General features: G+C 55.5%; 4 protein-coding genes across 10 annotated transcripts in view; 2 read left to right on the top strand and 2 right to left on the bottom strand.

Annotated features, from left to right (window-relative positions):
* Positions 1-22,587, top strand: part of TSLIG1 (tRNA splicing ligase complex subunit 1) — a 179,928-nt gene that overhangs the window by 25,969 nt on the left and 131,372 nt on the right. The window lies entirely within an intron of this gene.
* On the bottom strand, positions 165-7,664 carry AZIN2 (antizyme inhibitor 2). 7 transcript variants are annotated; one of them, XM_086625953.1, is made up of 10 exons: positions 7,629-7,664; positions 5,965-6,239; positions 3,905-4,071; positions 3,633-3,806; positions 2,699-2,871; positions 2,453-2,584; positions 1,950-2,115; positions 1,493-1,840; positions 1,020-1,234; positions 165-715 (listed from the first exon to the last, which is right to left on the bottom strand). In XM_086625953.1, the coding sequence occupies exons 3-10, from the start codon at positions 4,001-4,003 to the stop codon at positions 574-576; spliced, it is 1,449 nt and encodes a 482-aa protein (XP_086482079.1). In that variant the 5' UTR covers positions 4,004-4,071; positions 5,965-6,239; positions 7,629-7,664; the 3' UTR covers positions 165-573. The 7 variants fall into 7 exon arrangements, with proteins under 7 accessions (XP_086482079.1, XP_086482085.1, XP_086482080.1 ...); XM_086625959.1 differs by lacking the exon at positions 7,629-7,664 and having other exon boundaries at positions 1,493-1,605; positions 1,678-1,840; positions 5,965-6,858; XM_086625954.1 differs by lacking the exon at positions 7,629-7,664 and adding an exon at positions 5,196-5,309 and having other exon boundaries at positions 5,965-6,858.
* Positions 7,204-11,635, top strand: AK2 (adenylate kinase 2). Its single transcript, XM_086625962.1, has 6 exons — positions 7,204-7,317; positions 7,652-7,777; positions 9,590-9,700; positions 9,792-9,886; positions 10,573-10,645; positions 11,243-11,635. Exons 1-6 carry the CDS (start codon positions 7,204-7,206, stop codon positions 11,462-11,464), a joined length of 741 nt encoding a protein of 246 aa, XP_086482088.1. The 3' UTR covers positions 11,465-11,635.
* The window catches only part of RBBP4 (RB binding protein 4, chromatin remodeling factor), a 136,575-nt gene continuing 124,366 nt past the window's right edge, over positions 10,379-22,587 (bottom strand). Inside the window, exon 13 of the transcript XR_015222837.1 lies at positions 10,379-10,393. The gene's annotated coding sequence lies outside the window, so the exon portion shown is untranslated. The remainder of the gene's footprint in view (positions 10,394-22,587) is intronic.

Raw genomic sequence — 22,587 nt, forward strand, 5'->3', positions numbered from 1 at the left:
CCCCCCAGTATCCCGTCGCCCCTGGCGCACCCTGCCTCGCCAGTCTCTGCCACTCAGGGTCTTGCACACATCCCAGGGGCGGGGGGCTTCAAGAGGGCTGACTAGAGCGCGGGGACTGGGGGGATGCCTCCCAGTAACACCCACATCCCAGAACCCACCTCCCTACTTCCATCCCCCCCCAAATCCCAGGTGCCCCTGCAGATTCCTGAGCGGTGTCCAAGGTTGACCTTCCTTAACGAGCAAAGCCTCGTTACGCAGCCGAGTGCTTCTTGCAGGCTGATTCTCCACCACCCCTGGCGCGGGACGGGGAGGAAGATTCGGTGCCTTCCTCATACGGAACCCCGAGCCGTGCTGGACAACCGTTTATTACCATAACTTCCAAAAAACAAAGAACCCAAACCTGCTCGGTGCCACCCACCCACCCCTGGAGCGGGCACACATGCCGCACAAGCAGGAGGAACGGGATTTACGGTGCAGACTTCAAAGTCCTTGCTGCGGGTGCCCCCCGGAGCGAAGCGGGGCGATGCCGGCAGTGGTGGGACGTTCCCCCCGGTACGCGGGTACCGGTGCTGCTCAGATGATGCCAGCCGGAGTGAAGACCGGGGTGACGCACAGCGTCTCCGCTGTCTCCCAGCCGCAGGACAGCGGGGCGCAGACGCTCTCCCGGTCGTCTTCGGTCTGGGGTGGCTTTCCCTGGAAGAGCTGGATGGCTTTCCTGCAAGTGGGAGACATCCAAGGGGGAGCAGCCCCTCCTGAAATGCTGCAGGGGGGTCCCCTCAGAGCAACAGCCCCGTCTGCACGGCCAGAGCCGACCTACCTGCGGCTTCCTCAGTGAAAAAACTGGCTGAAGCCCGCCAGTGTTTAAAAATTGTGACTTTTGCCTCCGAGGCCACAATTTTACCCTGAATCTCCAGGTTCTGGCACTCAGATTTGACCCTCTCCCCTTGGGCAAAGAGCCCAGCATCTCCCACAGGATTCAGCACTGCCCCCTCGCCCGCTCGCGCGGGACCGTCTCTTACCAGGCCACGCGGGACATGGCGTAGGTGACCTGTGGCTGGGGACACCCCCCAAGCCGGGAGGAGGGCGCGATGGTGTAGGCACCCATGTCCTCGAAAATCAGCCAGTCCCCGACCTGCAGCTCGGGCAGCTCCAGCCCGTCGGCGACGCGGTCCTCTGCGCGTCCCAGGGGGCCGCGGAGGCTGCTGCTGTGCGAGGGGTGGGCTGGGCAGGGTCTCTGCAGGGAGAGACGGGGTGGCCGCAGGGCATGAGGATGCAGCAGTGACCTGCCTCGTCTCCACCCGCCTGGAATTCCATGCCCAGGAGCCCACGGACTCTGGCTCCAGCCCTCCTGGTGCATCATCACAGGCTCTGCTCTCCTCCGGCACGGAGCCTGAGCCCAGCCATGATGTGAGGGAGAGGAGGGTCGCGTGAGGCACCAGGATGCAACGCCAGAGACCCGCTGGGGTCTCCTCAAGCTGGGCCAGACCCTCACCTTGTGCAGCTGAGGTCTGGGGCAGGGGCTGTCAAACAGGAGGGAGCTGAAGGCACCGTAGATGCCGTCGCTGAGGTGATACACGAGGCTCTTCTTGCTGCCGGACTCTTCCTCTGGAGAGGAGCAGGGAGAGGGCTCAGGGGGGCTCGGGCACACAGGCAGGCCCGTCCCACCATCCCACCTACCGTCGGAGCCAGGCTGCTCCACGGGAACCTCTTCCATGGCAGTGATGCTGGCAGCGAAGGTGAAGGCAGACGTGACGTAGTATCGCCCGGGTGTCGCGACAATCTCCACCCCGCAGCCGTCGGGGAAATACAAGTCCAAGGCAGAGTTCACCGCAGCGGCGATCTGGATGGGAAGAAGATGTTCCCCCCTCGGTTAGCTCGGCCCCTCTGCAGGGAGCCAGTGCCAGGGGCACCCTCCAGCCTGCTGAGTGCAGGTGTCGGGAGCCGGGTACCTCTTCGAACCGGGCTCTCGTGTCCTCGGTGCCAGGGAATCCCCCTCCGATGTCCAGGAGGTGCATCCGGTAGCCCAGCTCTGTGCCCATCTCAAAGGCCAGCTGTGCCGCAGCCACAGACTGAGCGAAGGCCTGGGGCTCCAGACTACGGCTCCCGAGGTGGAAGCTGAGGGCACAGTTCCTGTTTCAGCAGGGTTTGCCCGTGCCCGGAGAGCAGCGAGGGGACAGGGCACCGGGATTATCGCTCACTTCCCACACACCATGCCAAGCCAGACTGCCTGGCCAGCCCCACAGAGCCCTCCCGAGCCTCTCTGAGGGCCAAACCTGCCCCAGATTGGTCCAAACAAGGGTCGATCTCCCCAGGTCTCTGCCTTCACCTCACTCCCAGCCAGAGAAGCTGGTGGTTCTGTGGACCCCTGCATTGTTCCAGCAGGGCAGAGCTCCCCATAGCCCGGTCTGACAGGGGCTCAGCACCCCTGTGGAAAAAGAACCATGTGCTGTACCTGATGCCAACAACCTCCACAGCCTGTTCCTTCGCTGTCTCTAGCAGGTGGCGGCAGGACTTGAGAGCAGTCCCAAACGTCATGCTTGGATGGGCAGAAGGGCTGGAGTCAGCAGCGATACCCAACAACATCCTGCAGAGCAAAGCCACGCTGTGTTGAGGGGTCTTCAGGCCCTCTGTCACCCCACGGCCACCTCCCCAGCTCCTACTCCAACCCCCAACTCCAAAGATGATGCCAGACATTTACCTGGCACGAGGGTGGCTCCTGGCCACCTTGCTCAGCTCCACCTCGTTGTCGAAGGTCATCAGCCGCACGCCGCGGCTGGCTGCGTATTTGATGTGGGCGATCTGCTTGCAGGGGCTGCTGTAGAAGATCTTGCCAGCCGGGACTCCGATGCTCTGGACCCGTGCGATCTCCGCCTGCGGGGAAATGGCACGGGCAGAGGCAGCTCCCCAGGGCTGGCACTGCCCCTGCCAGGCCACGATCAGCCCTGGGCCTTGGCCAGTTTGCAGTGCGGCGAAGGGCAAACCGCCAGCGCTGCAGCCTGGGCTTTTCCAGGGAAAATCCGCAGGAGCTCCAGGGGATCACAGTGGACTTTGTTCTGGCAAGATGCTTCCAAGCGGCGTGGGATCAGGAGGAGAGAAAACAAGAGGGTTTGGCCGGTGTGGGTTTGGTGCATGTGTCCCCTGTGAGCTGCAGCGAGGGTGACGGCGGCAGCGCTCGTCTGAGCCAAGCACTGCACTTTCTCCTCCTGGTAACACATCCCATTTAATTCCGTAGAAGTAAGTGGCTTAACTTTGGATCCTCCCTGGAAATCTGGCTATTGCAAATGACCAGCAGGAGAGAGAAGGCAGCTGCAGGCTCAGCCTTAAAGCCACCAAGAGTTGGACGGCTGCATCAGTGGCACCCCAGGGATGTGCCCTGACACCAGCCAAGCCTGCCAGGCAGGACACTAGTCCCAGAGACAGGAATGTCGGTCAAAGGGAATAAACTTGAGTCATCAGACAGAGGGCACACGGATTTCTGGGATGTGTTGGGAGGGTTTTGACAGCAGAGGGACACTCCAGCCCCTGTACATCTTGTCTAGTGAACAGAAACTTGGGAAAGGAGGGGGAGTTCTGCCACTCTCCCACAAATTCCCTAAGGATGCTCATCCTGAGCTGTCCTACCACAGCCCTACCTTGTTGTTACAGGCAAAGCCTGCTCCCAGCTCAGCCAGGAGCCGTATCACTCCTTCACTGCTGTTGCACTTAACGGGGAAGTAGGGTTTCACGCGGGGCAGGGCCTTCAGGAAACGCAGATGTTTCTTCACAACGTCCCCAAGGTCTGCCACGAAGAAGGCTTGCTGGTCACTCTGGGAGAAAGCTGGAGTGAGCAGCAGTCGCCTCACCAAGACCCCCTCTGCCACGGGGGTGCTGGCTGTCAGGGTGCGGCAGAGCCGCCAGCCCTTACCTCTTGGCACAGCTCCACCAGCAGGTTCTCCAGGAGGTCTCTGGTGCTGAAGCCTTCCTCCACCATTGTGAAATTGGATTCATTCAAGTACCCGTTCATGGTCAAGCTGTGATCACGTTAGTTTAAAGCCTCCTTGAGTATGGTATAGCTTCTAAGTATGCAACACGCTGGAAAAGAAAGGGAATATTAGAGGCAGGACCCAGAAGCTCCACCAGCGTACACCACCCAGCCTGCACCCTGAGGGGCTCCCCATCCCTCTCACAGGCCGTACATGGCAGTGCTGCCCTGGGTAGAGCTCTCTGCTGCTCTCCTCCAAACCAGCACCTCAGCTGAGAGCCCCACTGTGAGTTAAAGTGGGAGAAGGCACACTTCTCTGCAGCTCAGAGCTTTGTTTCGGCACACGGCAGCCCTGTCTTCTTCAGCAGCAGTTCAGGCACTGCCACAGTTAACAACAAAGCCAACCTCACAGCAAAGTGGATGGCAGAACGTGCCCCTCCATGCCCTGGCATGTAGCTAGCTCTGGGTGAAGTCCCCTGTGGTTTCCAAACAGCTGAAGTCTCACGAAGCCACCTTCCCAGGCACACAAGCCCCATGAAAATGGAGGCATCCTTGAAGAGCACAGCACGGGCCACTCACTGGTGCTGGCTGACCTGGGCATGGTTTGGATCTGTTCCGTGGTTCCCGTTTCACATCTCTCTCATGACACAGGGTGTGGAATCAGGGGACAAGTCAGGCTGCACGGCATTTCCTGGCTCGCACGCTTAGCGAAGCTTTAGCTTTAAGCTCACACCCTCAGCTTTAACGATCTCCTCCCCTGGCTCCAGCCCATCTCATAACCCAAGGAGCTGAAAACCTAGCAGGATCTTGCAGGAAACATTCCCACTCTTAATAATCCTGGTCTAGCTCCAGGGCTCTCACAGCAATGTGGTCTCTCTGATCTGAAGCGAGCAGGAGACAGAGGTTTCATTTCTCGGAGCTGCACATCACCTCCTCCTCTGCAGAGACCTCCTTACGACATTTCCATGGGCACTGGGAGAATCCGGAGCGGCAGGGTGTTGGAATGCATTGAGCAAGCACCAACAGCAAATTCCAGAGATGGGGAATGGGGAGAACAAAATGGGTTTTGAAGCTCTTATTGCTTCATACTCGGGAAATGAGAGGAGCTCCTCCAGCCTTACCCTTCATTTCCCAAAGACATCACTAACCAGCACTCAGCCCGCCCTGGTTGGGCACAAAAACAATGAGCAATTAAGTGGGTCATTCCTGCCAGCCCTGGGCATGCCCTCCTTACCAAAGCTCAACACCCCACTCCCGGGTGACTAGGTGTGCTGCCAGGGAGGCCCCCGAGGAACACCGAGCTCCTGCAGCACCCCAAGGCGTAGCTGTTGCTGGGGGTCCAAGCTCTCTGGGGAGAAGCAGTGCAAGGGGTTAGCAAGGGAGAGAGGCACTGACAGCAGGATGCCCCCCCCCATTCCCAAAACTCACCAGCCACAGGCATCCCTCACCAGCCCCCTCCTCACTGTGCCAAGCAAGCCAGCTCCCCCAGCAGCCCCGTGCAGTGCCCCCCACCCTGTTACCTTAGAAAGCATTTAAACAGATTATGCCCATGGGTCTGTCACGAGAATGAACTGGCCCCACTGGCGGCTGTTTGTCCTGCCCCAGTTCCCTGCCTGCCCTGAGCCCCTGGACCAGCTACCCTTGCAGAGGTGGGGGGCTCTGCACCCCTTATATCCCGGCACCCTCCTCCCTGCTCTGCCTCACGACTGTGGCCATGGCAACCAAACCCAGCCATCCCATTGGCTGAGCTGCCTCCAAGCATCCTTCATCCCTTTCGGAAGGGAATATCCCTCCCCCTCGCCCGCCCCCTCCCAAGGCAGGGGCTGCCCCCAGCAGATACCCTGGGCTCTCACCGAGTCCCCGCCGTGCCCACAGCTCACCCCCAGCCTGACGGTGCAGAGCGCTGCGAGGCTGCCCGCAGCCCGGCCCTGGTGCCAGGGCACTCGTGGTTGCGCGTGCATCACGTGCGCAGGGACCCTCGGGGGGAAGAGAGCCAAAAATACCTCCGAAATACTGCTGCCAGGGAAACGAGGCTTCCTGCAGATCACAGGCTGAGCAGTGCCTGTTGGACTGGGACACCGGCCGGGGGAGGTAGCTGGGAAGACGTCATAGACCAGTTCTGCCTTTGTTGTGCTGCTGCCAGCTTCGGTGGGTTCCCCAGCAGCAGATCCAGCTCTGCCACACGTGCAGATGCCCTGTCGAGTCGGTCAGTCGTGTCTTTGCGTTTCTGCACTTGGAAACGGTTCCACTGCTCCGTCCCACAAACACCAACTACAGGCTGAGCAGAGGATTATTTTTCTTCTTCTCGCTAATTTGCAATTCCCTCTCTGGTGTCGCCGAGGAGACAACGCTCTGTGCGTGGAGGGGCAGCGGTCCCCACCGAAGAGGTGAGAGGGACCGGCTTATCCCGGTTCCCCGCATTCAACACTGTGGTCTTGGCTTTGCCATTGACTCTCCTGGCAACAAGGCTCTTGTCTCCTGTGAGATCCTGGCCTGTTTTCCCAGTGCTCTGGCCCAGCACCCAGCCCTGGCCTGTGCTGTGCAGGATGGGGTCAGCCGTGGGGGGACCACTGCCCTGGGAGGATGGCAGGAGGCGCTGGGTCCCAGCAGCGTGGTGCACAGCACCGCAGCACCCGCTCTCCTCTGGATGTGCCGCGCAGTGTCGTGACGCACAGCCCGCGCAGTGCAGTCCGCTGACCCCAGCCCACGCAGAGGCGGCTGGCCCTCGCAGCCCGGGATAAACGCGGCGCGGGATAAACACAGCACGGGATAAACACAGCACGGGATAAACGTGGCGCAGGATAAACGCAGCGTGGGATAAACGCAGCGCGGGATAAACACGGCCTGGGATAAACGCGGTGCGGGATAAACGCAGCGCGGAATAAACACGACGCGGGATAAACAAACACGGCGCGGGATAAACACGGCGCGCTCCGACTCCCGCAGTGCCGCGTAACCCCGCCCCCTAACCGCGTAACCCCGCCCCCTAACCGCGCAACCCCGCCCACTAACTGCGCAACCCCGCCCTCTAACCGCGCAACCACGCCCACTAACTGCGTAACCCCGCCCTCTAACTGCGCAACCCCGCCCACTAAGTGCGTAACCCCGCCCCCTAACTGCGTAATTCCGCCCACTAACTGCGTAGCCCCGCCCTCTATCTGCGTACCCCGCCCACGAGGCGCGCCGGCCCCGCCGTCGGTGCCCATTGGCCGCGGGGCGCGCGCACAGTGGTGGAGGCGGCCATGGCTCCGAGCGCGCAGGCGGGGGGCGGCCGCGGGCAGGCGCCGGGCGCGGGGCTGCGGCAGGGCATCCGCGCCGTCCTGCTGGGGCCGCCCGGCGCCGGCAAGGGCACGCAGGTGAGGGAGAGCCGGGGGTGCGGGGCACACGGGGGGGGGTCTTTCCCAGGGGGGCGTCCCGGGAGCGGTCGGCGGGGTCGGGCCTCCCCACCCCGGGGCCCGTTGTCCCGGGCTCCCTCCGTAGAGCCGGCCGCGGGGCTCCGGTGCCCTGGCCCCGCTCCCGAAGCACCCGGGAGGGCTGTGTGCCAGGCCCTGCCACGTGCTGGCCGGGCGCAGAGCATCCCGCTGCGAGCCGGGGGGACACGGCCCCGCTGGGGCGGGCGGTGCTCGAACGGGGGGTCCGACCGGGGCTCAGTCCCCGAGGCCCTCACCTCGTGTCTGTCCTTTCCCGCAGGCTCCGAAGCTGGCTGAGACCTACTGCGTGTGCCACCTGGCAACCGGGGACATGCTGCGGGCCATGGTGGCCTCGGGGTCCGAGCTGGGCAAGCGGCTCAAAGAGACGATGGATTCAGGGAAGCTGGTGGGTAGCGGGGAGATGGTCTGGCAGCACCTGGAATGTGAGCAGTTAAAATCCACCTCTTAATTGGAAGCCTCACTGACAAAACCCAGTTAGCAGAGGAAGAGGAGATTGCTGGGTGAGGGTTTTCCTTCCCATTATCCTATAGGAGAAACATCCTATAAAAACATCATTGCTCTTCAGAATTGCTCCTCTCTTACCAGCAGCCTGTGTCCCTGGGTTGGTTCTCCCCACTGTAGTGCTTTCATGCTCGCAGGGTGCAGTCTGGGTGGGTGGTGGCTCCTGGACACTGTTTGAGGTGAAGGTTTATTCTTGGAGCTGCAGGATGCTACAGCCACGCTTTGTGGCTCCTGTGTCTCTTCCTGTGATGCCTGGACCCCTGTGGAGTAGATGACTTTGTTGAGAGGGTTCATCTATGTCCCATAAATGCCATCTGCCTCTAACTGTAAGGTGAATAATAGACTTAGGGGTGTTACGGTGGGTGCTGCGTAATGCTGCGTGAAAAAGGCATTTTGGAGCCCCAAGAGACAAGAATTAGGATCTCTGACACATTTATTTTTCAAGGATTTAATTATCTCTTGAGGAAACTTGAAGGACAGCAAGTTGCAGTGACTTGTCCCAAAGCTAAGCAGCGTGGGGCACGTCTTGGGCATCTCTGCTGGCTGTCACAGCTCTTACCACCCCACGGAGAACCTGAAGGCCCTGGGTGGGAAGAACAACATGGCTTATCTCCAGTGTTCGCTCAAAGCTTGCATTGCAACACCGAGCCTGCAGTATCCCAGCTGGTTATGAAAGATAGGGACGTTATCTGGCAAGGCTGGTGGTATTTGCCACGTGTGTGTGGCAGCCGGCGCTGGGCTGCACCGCGGGTGTACCCCAGCAGTGTTCTTGGCTCTGTGATAGCTCAGCTGGAGCACAGCAGCTTTCGGGACGGGCTTGGGTGCTTGATTACCAAGCAGCACCACTTCCTCTGAAAGGGGTAATCAGGAAAGCACAGAAGTGACTTTGCTTCACCCAAACTGCCTCCCGCTCGTACACTTCCCATTCCAGGGCTCTTGTTTACGTGTGCTGTGACAGTCTGGTCCCCAGTCCTGCTGGGTCCCAGCTGCGTGTGCTGGAGAAAACAGCGCTGCTGAGGAGAGCTGCTCTCAAATAAACAGCTCTTGTTGGAGCTGCAGCATCTGTTAGTACTTTCCAAACGCTGCAGCGTAGAAGCACTAATCCCAGCAGTATGCTGAGACCATGATATGTGGAAAAACTATCCAGCCAGGCCAGAGCTTGTCAGCAACAAGCATTTACCTTCATACAAGGTTTACAAGAGTTGATGAGTGACTCACCTGATTTGCCCTTCCTGGCCAGGCCTGCCTACTGAGGGGGATGTGTGGGTGAAGGTACAAAGTAACAGGAAGTAAAGGTTATGTTGATATTTTGTATTGGTTTAAAAAAAATAAAATCTAGGGAGTTTGTCTTCAAGCTGATGGTCTGCCTTGAAATACAGCAGCCTTTGTACCAGTGAGGTTACAGCACTGGTCCAAGTTCCTGCGCAGGCTGGAGCGTCCCTGGTGTGGAACCTCTCATCAGCCACATCTTGGCGTTGACACCCATGGCAGGGAGCGCTTCCCTGACGTGGGCAGGTCTGGACACACAGCTTTTCGCCCGGTTGACAGCAGTGCCCTGCGCTGTGCCCACTGCCTTTGGGACCAGGAACAGCTGTGAAAAGGGTCTGATACAGCCTGGGCGCTGGCGTGAGTACAGCAGCTGCGTGTAAAATCGGGGTGTCCCTCCTGATCATGTGTCTGTCTCTCTTCTGCGCAGGTGAGCGATGAGATGGTGGTGGAGCTGATCGAGAACAACCTTGACTCGCCTCCCTGCAAGAACGGCTTCCTCCTGGACGGCTTCCCACGCACGGTGAAGCAGGCCGAAATGGTATGTGAGCTCCTGTGACATCTCCTTCCCCGGAGGCAAGAATTCCTTGGCCGTGCCTCTGCCCCTCTGAGCTGGGTGTTTTCTGTTGCAGCTGGATGAGCTCCTGGAGAAGAGGAGAGAGAAGCTGGACTCCGTCATTGAGTTCAGCATCCCTGACTCCTTGCTCATCCGGAGAATCACTGGACGGTAATTCTTCTCTCCCAAACGCTTGGTACATGGGGTGGGGGTTCCCTAGTTTAGGGGAGAGCATCCTAATTTTGGATCCTCTTGTAATTCTCACAGTGTTTAGGGCTAGCTGCAGTGCTGGTCTGTATTATATTTCTGCCTTCTGCCCTGATCCCTTGCCTGCTCCTGAGCCTGGGCCAGCCTCGAACGGGGCCCCTTCACTGCCCTACAAATAGGGTCGCTGATACGAATCAGCGCCCTCGGTGACCCAGCTCCGCTGTTAAGCCTGGTGCCTGACAGCTGATGTCTTCATGTCGTGCTTCTCTGGAGCTACTACTGCTCCCTGACGTAGGACATGTTGGGGCACTGCTGAACATCCTGTCCGGGGTCCGTTGTGCCTGTGCAGGCACACAGACCACAGACATCTCCCACTGTTTGCTTTGCCCTGTGTCGCCCTCGCTCCTCCAGGACCTAGCCCCCTTCCCCAGTAAAGCAAAAAGTAAAAATCCCTTTTCCATTTCTGTGCAGCTGCTTTTTTCCAGTGCCTGAAGAGGCCCTTGGTACAGAAATAGCTAGAAGAGCTTTTTCTTGACAGAGAGAGGCTAATGGGGTTGCTATTGCAGATGTTTCTGTGCTGATGATTGGCAGGTTCAGGAGACCCTGTCCTGGCACCGGGCTACTTTGCTAACACTTGCTTTCTGTCTTAGGCTGATTCACCCAGCGAGTGGCCGCTCTTACCACGAGGAGTTCAGACCCCCGAAAGAGCACATGAAGGACGATGTATGTGAGCTCTCGAGGCCACAGCTTACATGGCTTTGGGTTTAGCTGCTGCTTTGCAGCATCCCTGGAACAACTCATTTCTTTCCTTCTCTCCTACCTTCTGTCCTGGCTTTCTGGGGAGCGTGGGGAACTGCCTGGGCAGCCTGAGCCGACAGCACTGCGGGGAGCGAGGCCTGGAGGGATGAGTGAAGGGCATGGCCGTTCTGCAGAGCTGGCCCAGGCTCTGCCAGCCTCAGAACTTACTGGACTCTGTCCATAGCTGAAGGTGCAGTGGGCTGTGACTGGTTTCCCTCCTCAGCAGCAACTGTAGCTGGTGTCTGCTCTTGAGGCTCCTTGGGCTCCTTTTAGCAGGCAGAGTGGTGTGTGGGGGAAAGACCACAATGCTGAATCCTTCTTTCTTCAGTGACTGCTCTGGGACTTGTTTCAGCTGCCCTGGGTTCTCTCCCTGCTCTCCCCTGCGGACCTGGGCATCGCCTCTGCAGCTCCACGTTGTAGCCTGTCTTGGAGGAGGGGAGCAGGGGTTGCCATAGCTGTGGAGAGACGGGGGGAACGTGCCAGGCTGCAGCTAGCTGGAGACTGTCCCCTTGCTTCTCCCAGGTCACTGGAGAGCCCCTGATCCGCCGTTCGGACGATAACGAAACAGCCCTGAAAACCCGCCTGAAGGCCTATCACACGCAGACCTCTCCCCTGGTCTCCTACTACAGCAAGCAAGGGATCCATACGGCGGTGGATGCCTCCCAGTCTCCCGATGTGGTGTTTGCTAGCATCCTGGCAGCCTTCTCGAGAGCAACATGTAAAGACCTGGTTATGTTCATTTAGGGCTCTGTCCCAGGATGGAGCTCTCCCTTCTTTCTCTCTCTGTCTCTCCATCTCTGTCTCCTGGGGGCCAGGGAGGGTGACGAGCTAAGCAGAGTAGAAGAGGAGGGGAGACAACGATGCAGCCCAGGGCGGGGCTGTGCTGATTCTCTATTAAACAAGCTGTTAACGGTCTCTATCTCGATATATGTGAATGTCGGTCCGTCTGCAGGTGCCGGAGATTTGGCCCCTAGAGGTCGCCGCAAGCCCGAGCACCGGCTGCCAGAAATGGGGTCTTGCACCAATTTGGGTCAAAAAGCTTTTGTTTCATTCTAGAGCTGTAGCTCCCTGAAAGGAGCTGTGCTTTCAACTCTTCCTGGCTGCTCCACAGGGGACTAGGAGAAGGTTGGAGATGAGGACTGAGCAGTGAGGGGGAAGTGACCATCACAAGGTGCTGGATAGGTGATGCTGGAGGAAATGGGTTGCTTGTGGGAAGCATGTGAAAGGCTGTGTGTGTGTCATCCCGGGGAGCAGCTGTGGGAGGGACAGAGCTGGGGGTTTTCAGCCTCTCCTCAGTTGTGAGCCCTAGTATAGCAAATATTGGTGAGATGTTTTTTGGGTTTGTTTTTTTTTTTTTTTTAACATGAAGTCTCTGCTCAGAGTCTAACAGTCACTGTGTGTGGCAAGTTGGGATCTCCTGAGGACAAGGAAAGGACTTGGGTTTTCTCTCTTCACTCTTGCCTTGGCTTTGGCCAAGGAGATGAAGATGTGCTGAACTTCTGATCCCAAAGTCTAAAAAAGCCTTATTGCAAAACAAATTACTTCTTTTTAGGCCTGAGAGACAGTGTTATTAACCACTGGATTCATGTGCCCTTGAGCCAACGACCTTCATGATGAGATCATGGAAATGTACTTGTTTCTTGAGCAAATCAAGAAACGGGCTGTCCAGTTGAGGACACCATGTGTGGCGTGGTTAGTGCCCCGGCTTCTAAGGGCTGTTGTGCTGCTATATGGTGACCCTGCAAGGCTGGCGATGACCTTTGGCCATGTGAGATTCCAGCCCTTCCTGGAGGACCCCGCTATAAACGCAGATTGGCCCAGCGGAAACTTTGTCCTTTGGCCTTCCATGTGTGTTTACTGATTTAGTGTTGTCGAGTGCCTTCCTCTTTTGAGGAGGTGGCCTGTCTCACTCCTGTGGGCTGTGTGTCCAGAGCAGATGCCTAATCTTCAGGAATCCCTTGCTCTTTTTCTTGATAATTTCTCTTTTGTCTGAAAATTGCTTTTTCTCCTCGTACATCCTTTCCAGGGAAACAACCTCTTCCTTTCCAGCAAACTGGAAATAACACCAGGAACTGAAAGCAGTAGACTAGTTGCTCTTGAAAGCACGTGACTGCAGGGAGAGAGGGTTTGAAAGTGAACGGTGCTGGTTTTGTCAGCAGCCTCCAGTCCCCTGGGATGCCCCAGACAGCTGTTCCTTGTTGATCATCTCTGGGTTTCCTGTGAAAGGGCAGCCCCAGTGCACGGCGTCAGCGTGGTGGGAGGTCAGGACAGCATCTAGCGTAGGACGGCCGTGCTCCAGGGTACTGGAGAGGAAAGTGTGTTAGAGCTGCTCCGGCATCTCGATGACTGTAAAGAAGTTCTTGAGTGGAAGCAGCTTTTGTCTTGGCATCTCAAGAGAGTCAGAGAGGAGAGCTGCAGCTCCCCGCGTGCTGCCGTAACGGCAGGAGTGGTGTTCCTGGATTCGGTCAAGTTTCTACTCCCCAGCAAGAACAATGTGTTCTTCCACTCTCCGTTCCTTTTCACCTTTGTGCTCACTTTGCATCCAGCTCGCCAGCCTTTTTCTGCCATAAACCATGATTAATTTTGGTTGTTTTTTTTCCGCCCCCCTAAATCAATTTTTTTCTTTGTTCCCATTTATTCCAGCTGAGTGACTCCGTGAACCAGATGAGAGACCACCAAATGCTGCACACTCTGCTACATCACCCATTGCAGCCTTCCCCTGAGTGCAGGGGAGGCAGGGAGGGCAGCTGGGAGGGGGTTACAATTGATGGGAGGGGAATAAGGAGGTGGTAGACAAGGGGCTTGGGGGCTGATTTGGTTGGGGGTTGTTTGGATTTCTTATTCTGCAGAATGATTGTGAAGAGGAGATGGCCTTCTCCTTAGAAATCACAGTTTGGAGACGCAAAAACAATTGTACAGAGTGAAACATCTCTGCCAGTGATCAGACGCAGGTCCTTGACCTGTTAGGAGGATAGGGCTAGATGCTGTTCCAGGCTTCTCCAGGACTTTGGCGGCTTGTCTCATGGGCTCTCGGTACTCTGAGGCCACTGCAAGGTTTGGTGTGATTTTTCTAAAGCTGCTTCCTGTCAGCGAGGACCAAAACGAACAAATGACTCATCATGTCTGAAATGGAAAGGCATAAAAGCCACGGTCTTTTCCTGGAAATTTTGTTTTTCTTGTTCTGCTGCATTCCTAAACTCTGGCATAGAGACTTCTGAAGGTTTCTCTGCTGCTGAACAGAGGGGCTGCAGCTCTAGAGCAAGCCTGCCTTGCTTGGCAATGAGGTGGCTTTTGTGTGATCTTGATCAAGCTGGAATTCACACAATTCCGAAGAAATGCAAAAGAGACTTTCTTAATTGACTGCAAAAATAACCCTTAATTGGTTTTTTTTGCATTTCTTTTTAGATCAAATGGTGCCTTGTCTAACCTCTGAATCAATAATAAAATAACCCCTGTACATTTTATATCTGTTGCTGTGTCCTCTTTGACCTGCAGACAACGTGGAAGATGAGAGGAGGCAGGTGACAGCATAGCTGACTAACAATTGAGCTGGGTGGATCCTCGGCCTGATCCTATCTCAAGGATGTTGTTCTGTGCAGTTGAAAATGTGGCTTGTAATTCCTTTTCTCTCTTTTCCTTGCTGAGTGCATTCCAATGCTTTCTGTCACCATAGCAATGTTGTCTTTTGCTGCTTTTCTCTCTCCTGTTTCTTGATGCATGATACTGAAAGCACTGAGCCCCTGTGTATCCTGACCCTTTCTGGCCAGAGCTCCTTTGGTATTTTTAACAGATATCATTCCTAGCCTTTTCCCCCTCCCTTCACACCACTAGTGAGCTGATGTTATTTCCTTCTCTCCTCCTGCCCTAACTGGAAGGCACATATTGTGTTGTCTATTTGCTTTCTGCCTTTCGTAGCTGGTTGCATCCCTCCCTTCCCCTCCACCAGTGCCTCTCTCCAGCTACGCAAGGCAAAATCTCTCATGCAAGAAAGGAGAGCGTTTCCTGGCCTCCCTTTGTCCCCCCTCCGCAGGGACCCTGACCTGGGCTCTCTGAAGTGTCTCGGAGGAAGGCTGTTCCTGATGCGCTGATGGAGGGTTGTTTTTTGGCAGTGCTCTTGGTACCCTCCTTGCAGCCCTGCTTGTGTTTGGGGCTTTGGTTTAAGCGCTGTGGACAGGCACCAGAAAGGGTCAGGCTGCCCATTTCCTCCAGAAACGACTGGTTTCTTCAGCATAACTGGGTGCTCTTGCTCCTCTGCCATTTGGTCTCTCTGCTCTGGTGTTTTTATTACCTCTTTGTACCTCCCATTAGCATTCTGTCTCTTTTGAAGGCAAGCTTGTGTCTCTCTGGCGTTTGGTGTTCTTCCCTTGTTTCTTTTGATGATGGATGTTAAACTATGCTCTTTGTCGTTGTTTGGGATTATGTCCTCTACTACTTGTCTGCTGTTGTTTTAAAAACCTGTTCTGCCTGTTCCTCCTGGCTTTCCAGTATGTGGGATGGAGAAATCTTGGCTCCTCTGAGCTGGGCTTCTTCCATTTGATCCTTAGCTAAGTGTGGAGCGTGAAATGAATCGTTGGGGTGCTGTGGGGGAGGCTGCTGTGGGGAGGCTGTCTAGCTCAAGCCCACGTCCTCTGTAGTTGGATCTGTTCTGTGACCTGTCTCTCATGTTGACCTTGAATGTTTTCCACAGCATGTGATACTCTGCAGGTGCTGTAAATTCCTTCTGTTCAATGATTTCACTCCAGCAAGCTGCTTATCAGGCACTCTTTTGAAAACTGTGTTCATATTTCATACACATAATTATTCAGCAACTATAAAAGGGGAAAATTCCTATTTATAGCACAAGGACCAGCATCAAATAGGACACTGAATTCTCACTGATAGAGGAAGTGACCTGTTCTCTAATGCAGCAGTATTTCTGCTGAAAAGAAACTGCATCTTGGATGGGGGGGAGGGATGAAAAGCCCTGGGCCATCTCTTTCCATTAAAAATGTGCTGCGGTCCTAAAAATATAATATCTGCCCTTCTCCCTTCCTGATGAAACCATCTGCGAAAGAGAGATCACAGAAAAACCTTTCACTGTGGATTTGTGGTTAGTAATAATGAGTCCACGGACTCCTGATGGTCTGGTTTGGAGCTGGTCTTAAGTTTCTGGTCAATACCTGATCGCTGACCTTGACCTGGGAGTGAGAAGTCCTGTGGTGGACAAGTAGCACAAATCCTCCTCTGTAGAGAGTCGTGTATGATCATGGTATAAGTGTGCACAGCCCTGAAACAGAAAGAGCACGTGGGGCTGAGGAACAAAGAACTGGCTGAGAGCAACGAACAGAGGGGGTGGGAAGAGCACTGGGGACACGGGTGGTAACTGCTGCGGAGAAGGTGAGTGCCTGTTTTGTCTCAACTGGCTTCCCGTGACTGCCTCTGCTTTCCCTTCCCTTCCTTTCCAGGTATGTTGAGCCACGGATTCCCCCAAGGCCATCGCTGGCTTTGCCTGCTGCTGTTCCCTGGTGTCACCTTGTCCTTCCCATGGTCTCCAGGCTCTTTAGGAAGAGCTGCAGTGGGTGATACCAAGCGAGGCCCAGGGAGGTGGAGGACCAGAGGATGGGATTCCCTCTCCTGTCGCTGTGGCAACCGTTGGGAAGGGAAGCAGCAGTGGGGTGTGATGGGCGGCTGCGTGGTGTGGAGGGGTGTGATGGGGAGGCTGCGGAGGCAGGGCTGCGCTGACATCACGCCGGGGAGGTGGCGCAGAGGGAAGGGGAGTGGGAAAGGGAGAGCCAGGGAGACTGCGGAGGGAAGAGAGCTGCATCAGGAGTGGGCTTCAGGGAGAGGTAAGAGATGCTCCGGGGACAGTGGGTCAGGGTGGGCTCCACAAGCGGCTGTGGGACCAGAGCCTGCCTCGGCTTCTTTCTGGCTAGCGTGGTGACATGGAGTGGGTCTTGGGCAGCAGTGATATTATACAATGTCTGAACAGCCTGGCACAGCAGGGCTTGGTTCCTGGACAGTGAGACCAGATCAGAGCCTGGCTGGCTGGTGCAGAAACTGCAAACGCATCCCCCCGGGGGTATCAGTGTGCATCACTGACACTGCTGGGAAGAGCCAGGATTACATGCACCTCCAGGATGAGCTAAAGGGACTGGGGAGCAGCCCTGGTCCCTCTCTGGAGAAAGGGACCGGAGTTCTCTCTTGGGATTAGAGCACAAATCATTGATGAAATCAATTAGAAGTTTGGAGGCTCAGTCCCCTGAGCTGCATCTAGCTAATAGGAGGCTGTAAGCAGAGCTGGTGCACTGGGACCAAGCCCAGCAGTGTGTGTTTGGGGTGGGAATCCTAAACTGCACATCTCCAGCAGTCTCCATGCTTACCTTGCCCATGCAGAAAGCGATGGTTCTGGGGAAGGCAGCCAAGTGCACAATTACTGCCGGGAGCCCTCTGGATGTGAATCCTGGGGATCTGCAGACCTGGAAGGCAAAATAACAAAAGTCCTTGAAACTGCTCCGGATGTCGTATTGCCTTTAAGCATAACGGTTGCATAACGGGATCCGATCTGCTAGTGGAGAGAACAAGGGGTGACGGTCACCTCTGTGCCCTGCAGCATCCCAGCGGTACCTGTGTGCTGTGCTGGCCCGAATTTCATCCCTCTTCCTACTCCAAAAGCTGGGCTCATCCTTTAACGCTTGACAAAGCTGGTGGGTTTCCAGCTTCGATTCCACAGCAGCGGGGTGTATGGACTCTACACCTCCATGCAGGCTGGGCAGCAGTGCCCTGTGGTACGTTAGCAAACTAGAAAATGAGTTTATTAGCACCTGCTCGGTCTGTGCTAACCTGACTTTCGCCCATCAGGATCCTCAATGTGTATTTGATTGAGGAAAGTACATCTGGAGTCAGAAGCCCATTTCTGGTAACTCCTGTGGGTGTCAGAAACTGGTACTGGGGTGGAGATGGAAAAGGCACAAAGCAGAAACTCAGTAGGGCTGAAGAAACCTCATTTGAAATTCAAGAACAGGGAGAGGCCAATGCTACTGTCACAACCATTTTGTTGAAATAACTTTCACACGTTTCCCATGTCATTTAAAAGGCTGGAGGCAGCAGTGGGGCCACGGAGAAATGTGGCCGGGAATGCTTGAGAGCAGAATTGCAATAAGGAGCATAAATGTTCTTTAATTAGGGAAGATTCTTGCTGTGAGATGCACAATCCTCCTCCACCGTGGCACAGATGCCGGGTCTATAGGAGGCATTTGGGAGTGGCCCGGGGTGGTCCTAGTGCTGCTTATTTTACAGTAACTCTGGGAACAGCAACAGCTTGTGCTGCTGTGTGGGACTTCTGTGGGAGCAACGGGTCGGGGGCTCCATGCTTGGAGGCTTTTAGGAGCAGGCTGTGGTGGTGTCACCCAGGTGGCTGTGTGGCCAGCTGCGTTTCATGCCTCTGACGTGGGCAGGCAGGGGAGGAGAGGACCTGCCAGCAGCTTTTGGTGCCAGCCCTCAGTGCTGCACATGGCAGCTGTGGTGGGAGGGAACCAGCTCTGGACGGGCCCAGGTGCTCCCAAATGAGACCTTGCTGGGCACAGCCTGAACCAGGCTCCCGGGGGCAGTTTGAGAAGGGTGCAGGGAGGAGTTACTGATTTTTTTTTTTTTTTTTTTTTCACAGTTTTAATCCCCGAGGTTGTAGTTCTGCATGGCCAGCAGCTAACACAGCTAGGACTGCTTCTAAGTCATGTTTCAACTTGATTTTTTTCAAGGTTATTCAAAATTTAGTGGGAGAATGGCACCAGGACCTCCTACAAGGAGAAAGGCCAAGTCAACCCTCCTAGTCCTTGACCTTCTCCACTGCTCAGCTGGCTCTCCTTGCTGTTCCCCCTGCAACTTGCCTACACTGCAAAAGGGATGATCATGTGAATATTACATAGCCTGGCATCTGCACATCAGCTGAAGCAGCTGAGTCTCTGACGTGCTCCTAGTGCCTTCATGCAACGCTGTTCCCCAGCCGTTGCTGTACGGTCGGTGTGTTTGGGCCCTACCACAGGTGATCGCTGCCAGACATACAATAATATAGAAATACAATAGATGGGAACTTGTGCTCTGCTGGGTGTTGCTACCCGGCCTGCAACGTGCATCTTCCTGGGAAAAGAGGGCTGTGGACCTGTGAGCCTCTGTAGAGCCTTGGGGGGCAGGGAGGAGCTGCCCTTGTGCCGGTGTCCAGAGAGGGCCCTGGGAGCTGAGCCAGCTCCTGGGAGACATTTTAATCCTTGCTATTCCACAGTCTATCTTGGCCATGACTCCACTGCAGCGAATGTTTTCCTGTTCCTTTGGCAGGGGCACTCAAAGGCACCTACCTTGTGTTTGTTTTCACTCCTTATCTGGTACCAGGGAGAGCACTGCAGCTGAGTCAAGGAGAGCAGGTTGGTCTGTTCCCACCACTGTCTAGGCCACCCTGGAGCCTCCTCTATCCTCTCCCTAAACCAAGGCTGAAATTTCCTTCTGCTGAGGTAGCTGTTTGCTTAATAGCTGAGGTTACTTTAGTAATCAATAGTTCTCTCATTCTCAATGGAAATATTCTCCCTTTGGTCAAATCAGCATTTCTATTTTTGCTATAAACCTGGTCTTAGCTCTGGGGGGATCTAGGTGTGTTCCTGATCTATCTGCGTAGAACCCTGTTTCTTCTCTTTCTTCCTGCCAGCATCTATTTTTCTCTCTGAGATTAAGCAAGAAGGGCTGGAAGCACATGGAGACACAGTCCATGGGCTCCAGGAAAACTTGGCTTGGCCACTGCCAGCAGAAGAAAAGATGTTCCCATCACACAGCAGGGACCTGTGTCCCGGAGAATCAGGGCTGGAAGACAAGGTGCCCATAGTAAGGCTCCATGGCTGCAAATAAATTTTCCTTTCAGCTCCCTGGAGCTGGATTTCCACTGGTTCCATCCCAGCAACCCAAGGCTGGGCTGTGGCTCTGGGCTCCAGTTTCCTCTGACTGAAAGAAGCCACAGGGTTTGTTCTGCTGCTGGAGCAGTTGAAACACCCTCGCTGTGCTTTGTTAGCATCTCTGCACATCTCTGATTTCCAAACCAGAAAATGTCACAGAGACCTGAGAGAAACCCACTTTCCTCCTTCACTGGAACTCCTCTTTCTGCCTCACACATGCTTTTGTTGCCATCTCTGGCATGCCAAAAGCAGGAACAAACACTGGGGTTTGGCAGGGCTCAAAGCTTTGGCTTGTCAGATGGGAAAGAGGCATTCTTGGTCCTCAGCCCGGGGACAGGGCTCTGCTCCGTGTCCACTGCCAGGTTCTCCAGCTGCAATTTTGGTGCTCATCCCATGCTGAGAGCACTGTTCTGATGTGTCTGGGGATGGGCAGCACCCCTGGGTGCTGGGCTGTGAATCCTGCAGGAGATCCATGGAAAGTGCGTGGGAATAGCTGGAGCAGAACCCAGAGCTACGTGAACCCCAGCACGTTGCTGTGGCTGAGCTGCATGTACAGTGGGAAGCGCAGGAGTCAGCGCTGCCTCGAGAGGCTTTTCCCCAAACATGCCTGAGAGCAGAGGGGCAGGGAAAGGCAGAGGGAGGCGTGTAAAGTCAGGCTGTCTCCGTTTTGTTTAAATAGGGCTGATGTTGCCAACAGTTGCCCCCTGAGAGAGTGCAGGGCTTACGCTGGGGAGGGATCCTGTAACTCAGAGACAGCTGGGAGGCACTTGGCAGCTTCTGCTGTTTCAGTGGCAGGCACTGGACTTCTCCCGCTCAGGGGAACTGGGACAGCAGCCCGGATCAGAGAGAACAAGGCCGGATGGATGAGAGACGGTCATAGCTGCTGCCTCCCTGTTAGCGGGATGCTATGGAGCAACAGCAGGGCCTGATTCAGGGAAGTGTCTGAGGTCTCAGTGTGCACTGATTGCCCCAGAAAGCTCCTACTCGGTTTTCTGCTGTGCACAGTCCAGCTTCCTCAGACAGCACAGGGCCTAGTTTGCTTAAAGCCACAGATGAGATCAGCCCCAGAGAGGGAAGCGAGTTTCTCGTGGTGGAGGGGTGAGGGAGAAGAGGAATGTCCTGGCTGCGGTACAGGTGGGCTCTATCTGAAGCGAAGAATGGGCTTGTGGTCGTGGCATCAGGCTGCGGGAAGGAAGGGGTGGGTCAGCAGCAAAGTCTGGCAGAAAAAACCCTGTTTACCTTTCCATGCTGGCCCAGGAATGAAGGACACACCAAACTACGTCTCCCCTGCCCACCTTGTTCTGCTGCAGAAAGAACACGGCACTGGGGGAGCAGCCCTGGACTGAACCAGGCTGAGGGCAGGGGCTTGGCAACCAAGGGTCTGGCTGGGGAAAGATCACATCTGAGACAAGGAAACCCTGATCAAGCTGATCTTCAAAGCGAGCCACTCATACATTTCCCACCTGGTTAGTGCTGGCTCAGCCCTCTGGAAAATGACACACGTTTTCCTTGCTGCGGGGCCAGAGGGCTGTGCTGGGAGCACTCTGTGGCTCTCCCGTCCCAGCTGCAGACGGGAGGTGCTGCTGGCTGAGTCCAGAATCACTCTTCTTTCCCCTTTTGACAGCTGTTACTGGTTATGAAAATGGGAATGTTCCCCAGCCAGTTCTCAGCAGGAACTGCCCTTTCCAGGGCTGACCGCATGGGCTGTTTCTTCCTCTTCCCACCTCCCGACAGTAGTCACAGATTTGGGTACGTTCTAGTCTTGGCGAAGCACTGCCCTTCCCTGCTCCTCTTCCTCTCACGGTGCACGGGAGAGGCCTGTGGCTGTGGCCTGTGAAGGGGGGATGTTTGTTCCTTGGCCTCAGATCAATACAACTCTTGACTCGATGCTCTTCCCAAAGCACAAAGAAAGAAATAAGAAACGCTGGGATGAGTCCTGCTGTGGGGATTTACACCCCAAGCTGTCCGTTTGCAAGTAAACTGTGTGCCTAGCGCAGAGATCCTGACACCAGCTACTGTTCCCTTTCCCCACAGTGCAGGGTGGAGATCACACCTTGCAGGAGATCAGTAAAGGCATCATGGCATCTTGCAGGAAAGTCATTATTTCTTGTCACATCTGATGCAGAGGCCAAGTGAGTGTCCACAGCACGGAGAAGGGAACACTGAGCAAAGCTTAGGGAAGAGAGGAAGGAGACAGCAGGGCTTATTGCTACTGGGAGCTCTGAGTGTTCAAAGCTTAGCAAGATTTGCAAAGGGGTCAAGCGTTTCTGCGGGCAGCGAGACTGTGCAGAAGTGACCACTGATGACAGTTGCAGCAGGTGGGAAATCCCAGAGTTCAGAGCTTAAGCAAGTTTCTAAGAGAAAAAGAGCAGAACTAGCAGGAAAGGGAAATGACTCCACACCAGCTTACTTGCACTCTGCTTGCAGCAGCCCCTGTTGGCTACTCAGAGGACACTGACGGCACAGAAATAGGTGGATTCAGGCCACATCCTACCCAGCAGGTTGAGAGTTCCCCGGAAAGCCCAAACAGTGCCACTGAGCCAACTCAGAAAGAGGTTGTTTGGCTAATGCCAAGGTCAGTCTGAATAACTCCTTCCACTCTCCCACTTTTGCTGCATGGTGAGGCAGGAAGCTGAAAACTCCCTGGCACCCCAGGCAGAGGTCAGTGAATGGCAACTGCCCTGGTTCTCAGTAACACATGAGTGCATCAGCATCCAGCCCCTTGTTCCCAGTTCCCTCCCTGACTCCTAACGGCACACAGTGACAGAATTTCCTTGCTCTTTATTTCAGAGCTCAGGGAAAATTTCTGCCACCAGCGCTGAGTTAAATGAAAAGTTGGTAAATTCAGGAGGAAACGCGGCTTTACCCAGCAAGGCACTAACCTTTGGAATTGCTTTGAGAGTTGGGTAAGTGAAATATGATAACTGCCTTGGAAATATCCTGATGGTTTTATGA

This window comes from Tauraco erythrolophus, chromosome 24 (genome assembly GCF_009769465.1).
Source record: "Tauraco erythrolophus isolate bTauEry1 chromosome 24, bTauEry1.pri, whole genome shotgun sequence".
Lineage (NCBI taxonomy): Eukaryota > Metazoa > Chordata > Aves > Musophagiformes > Musophagidae > Tauraco > Tauraco erythrolophus.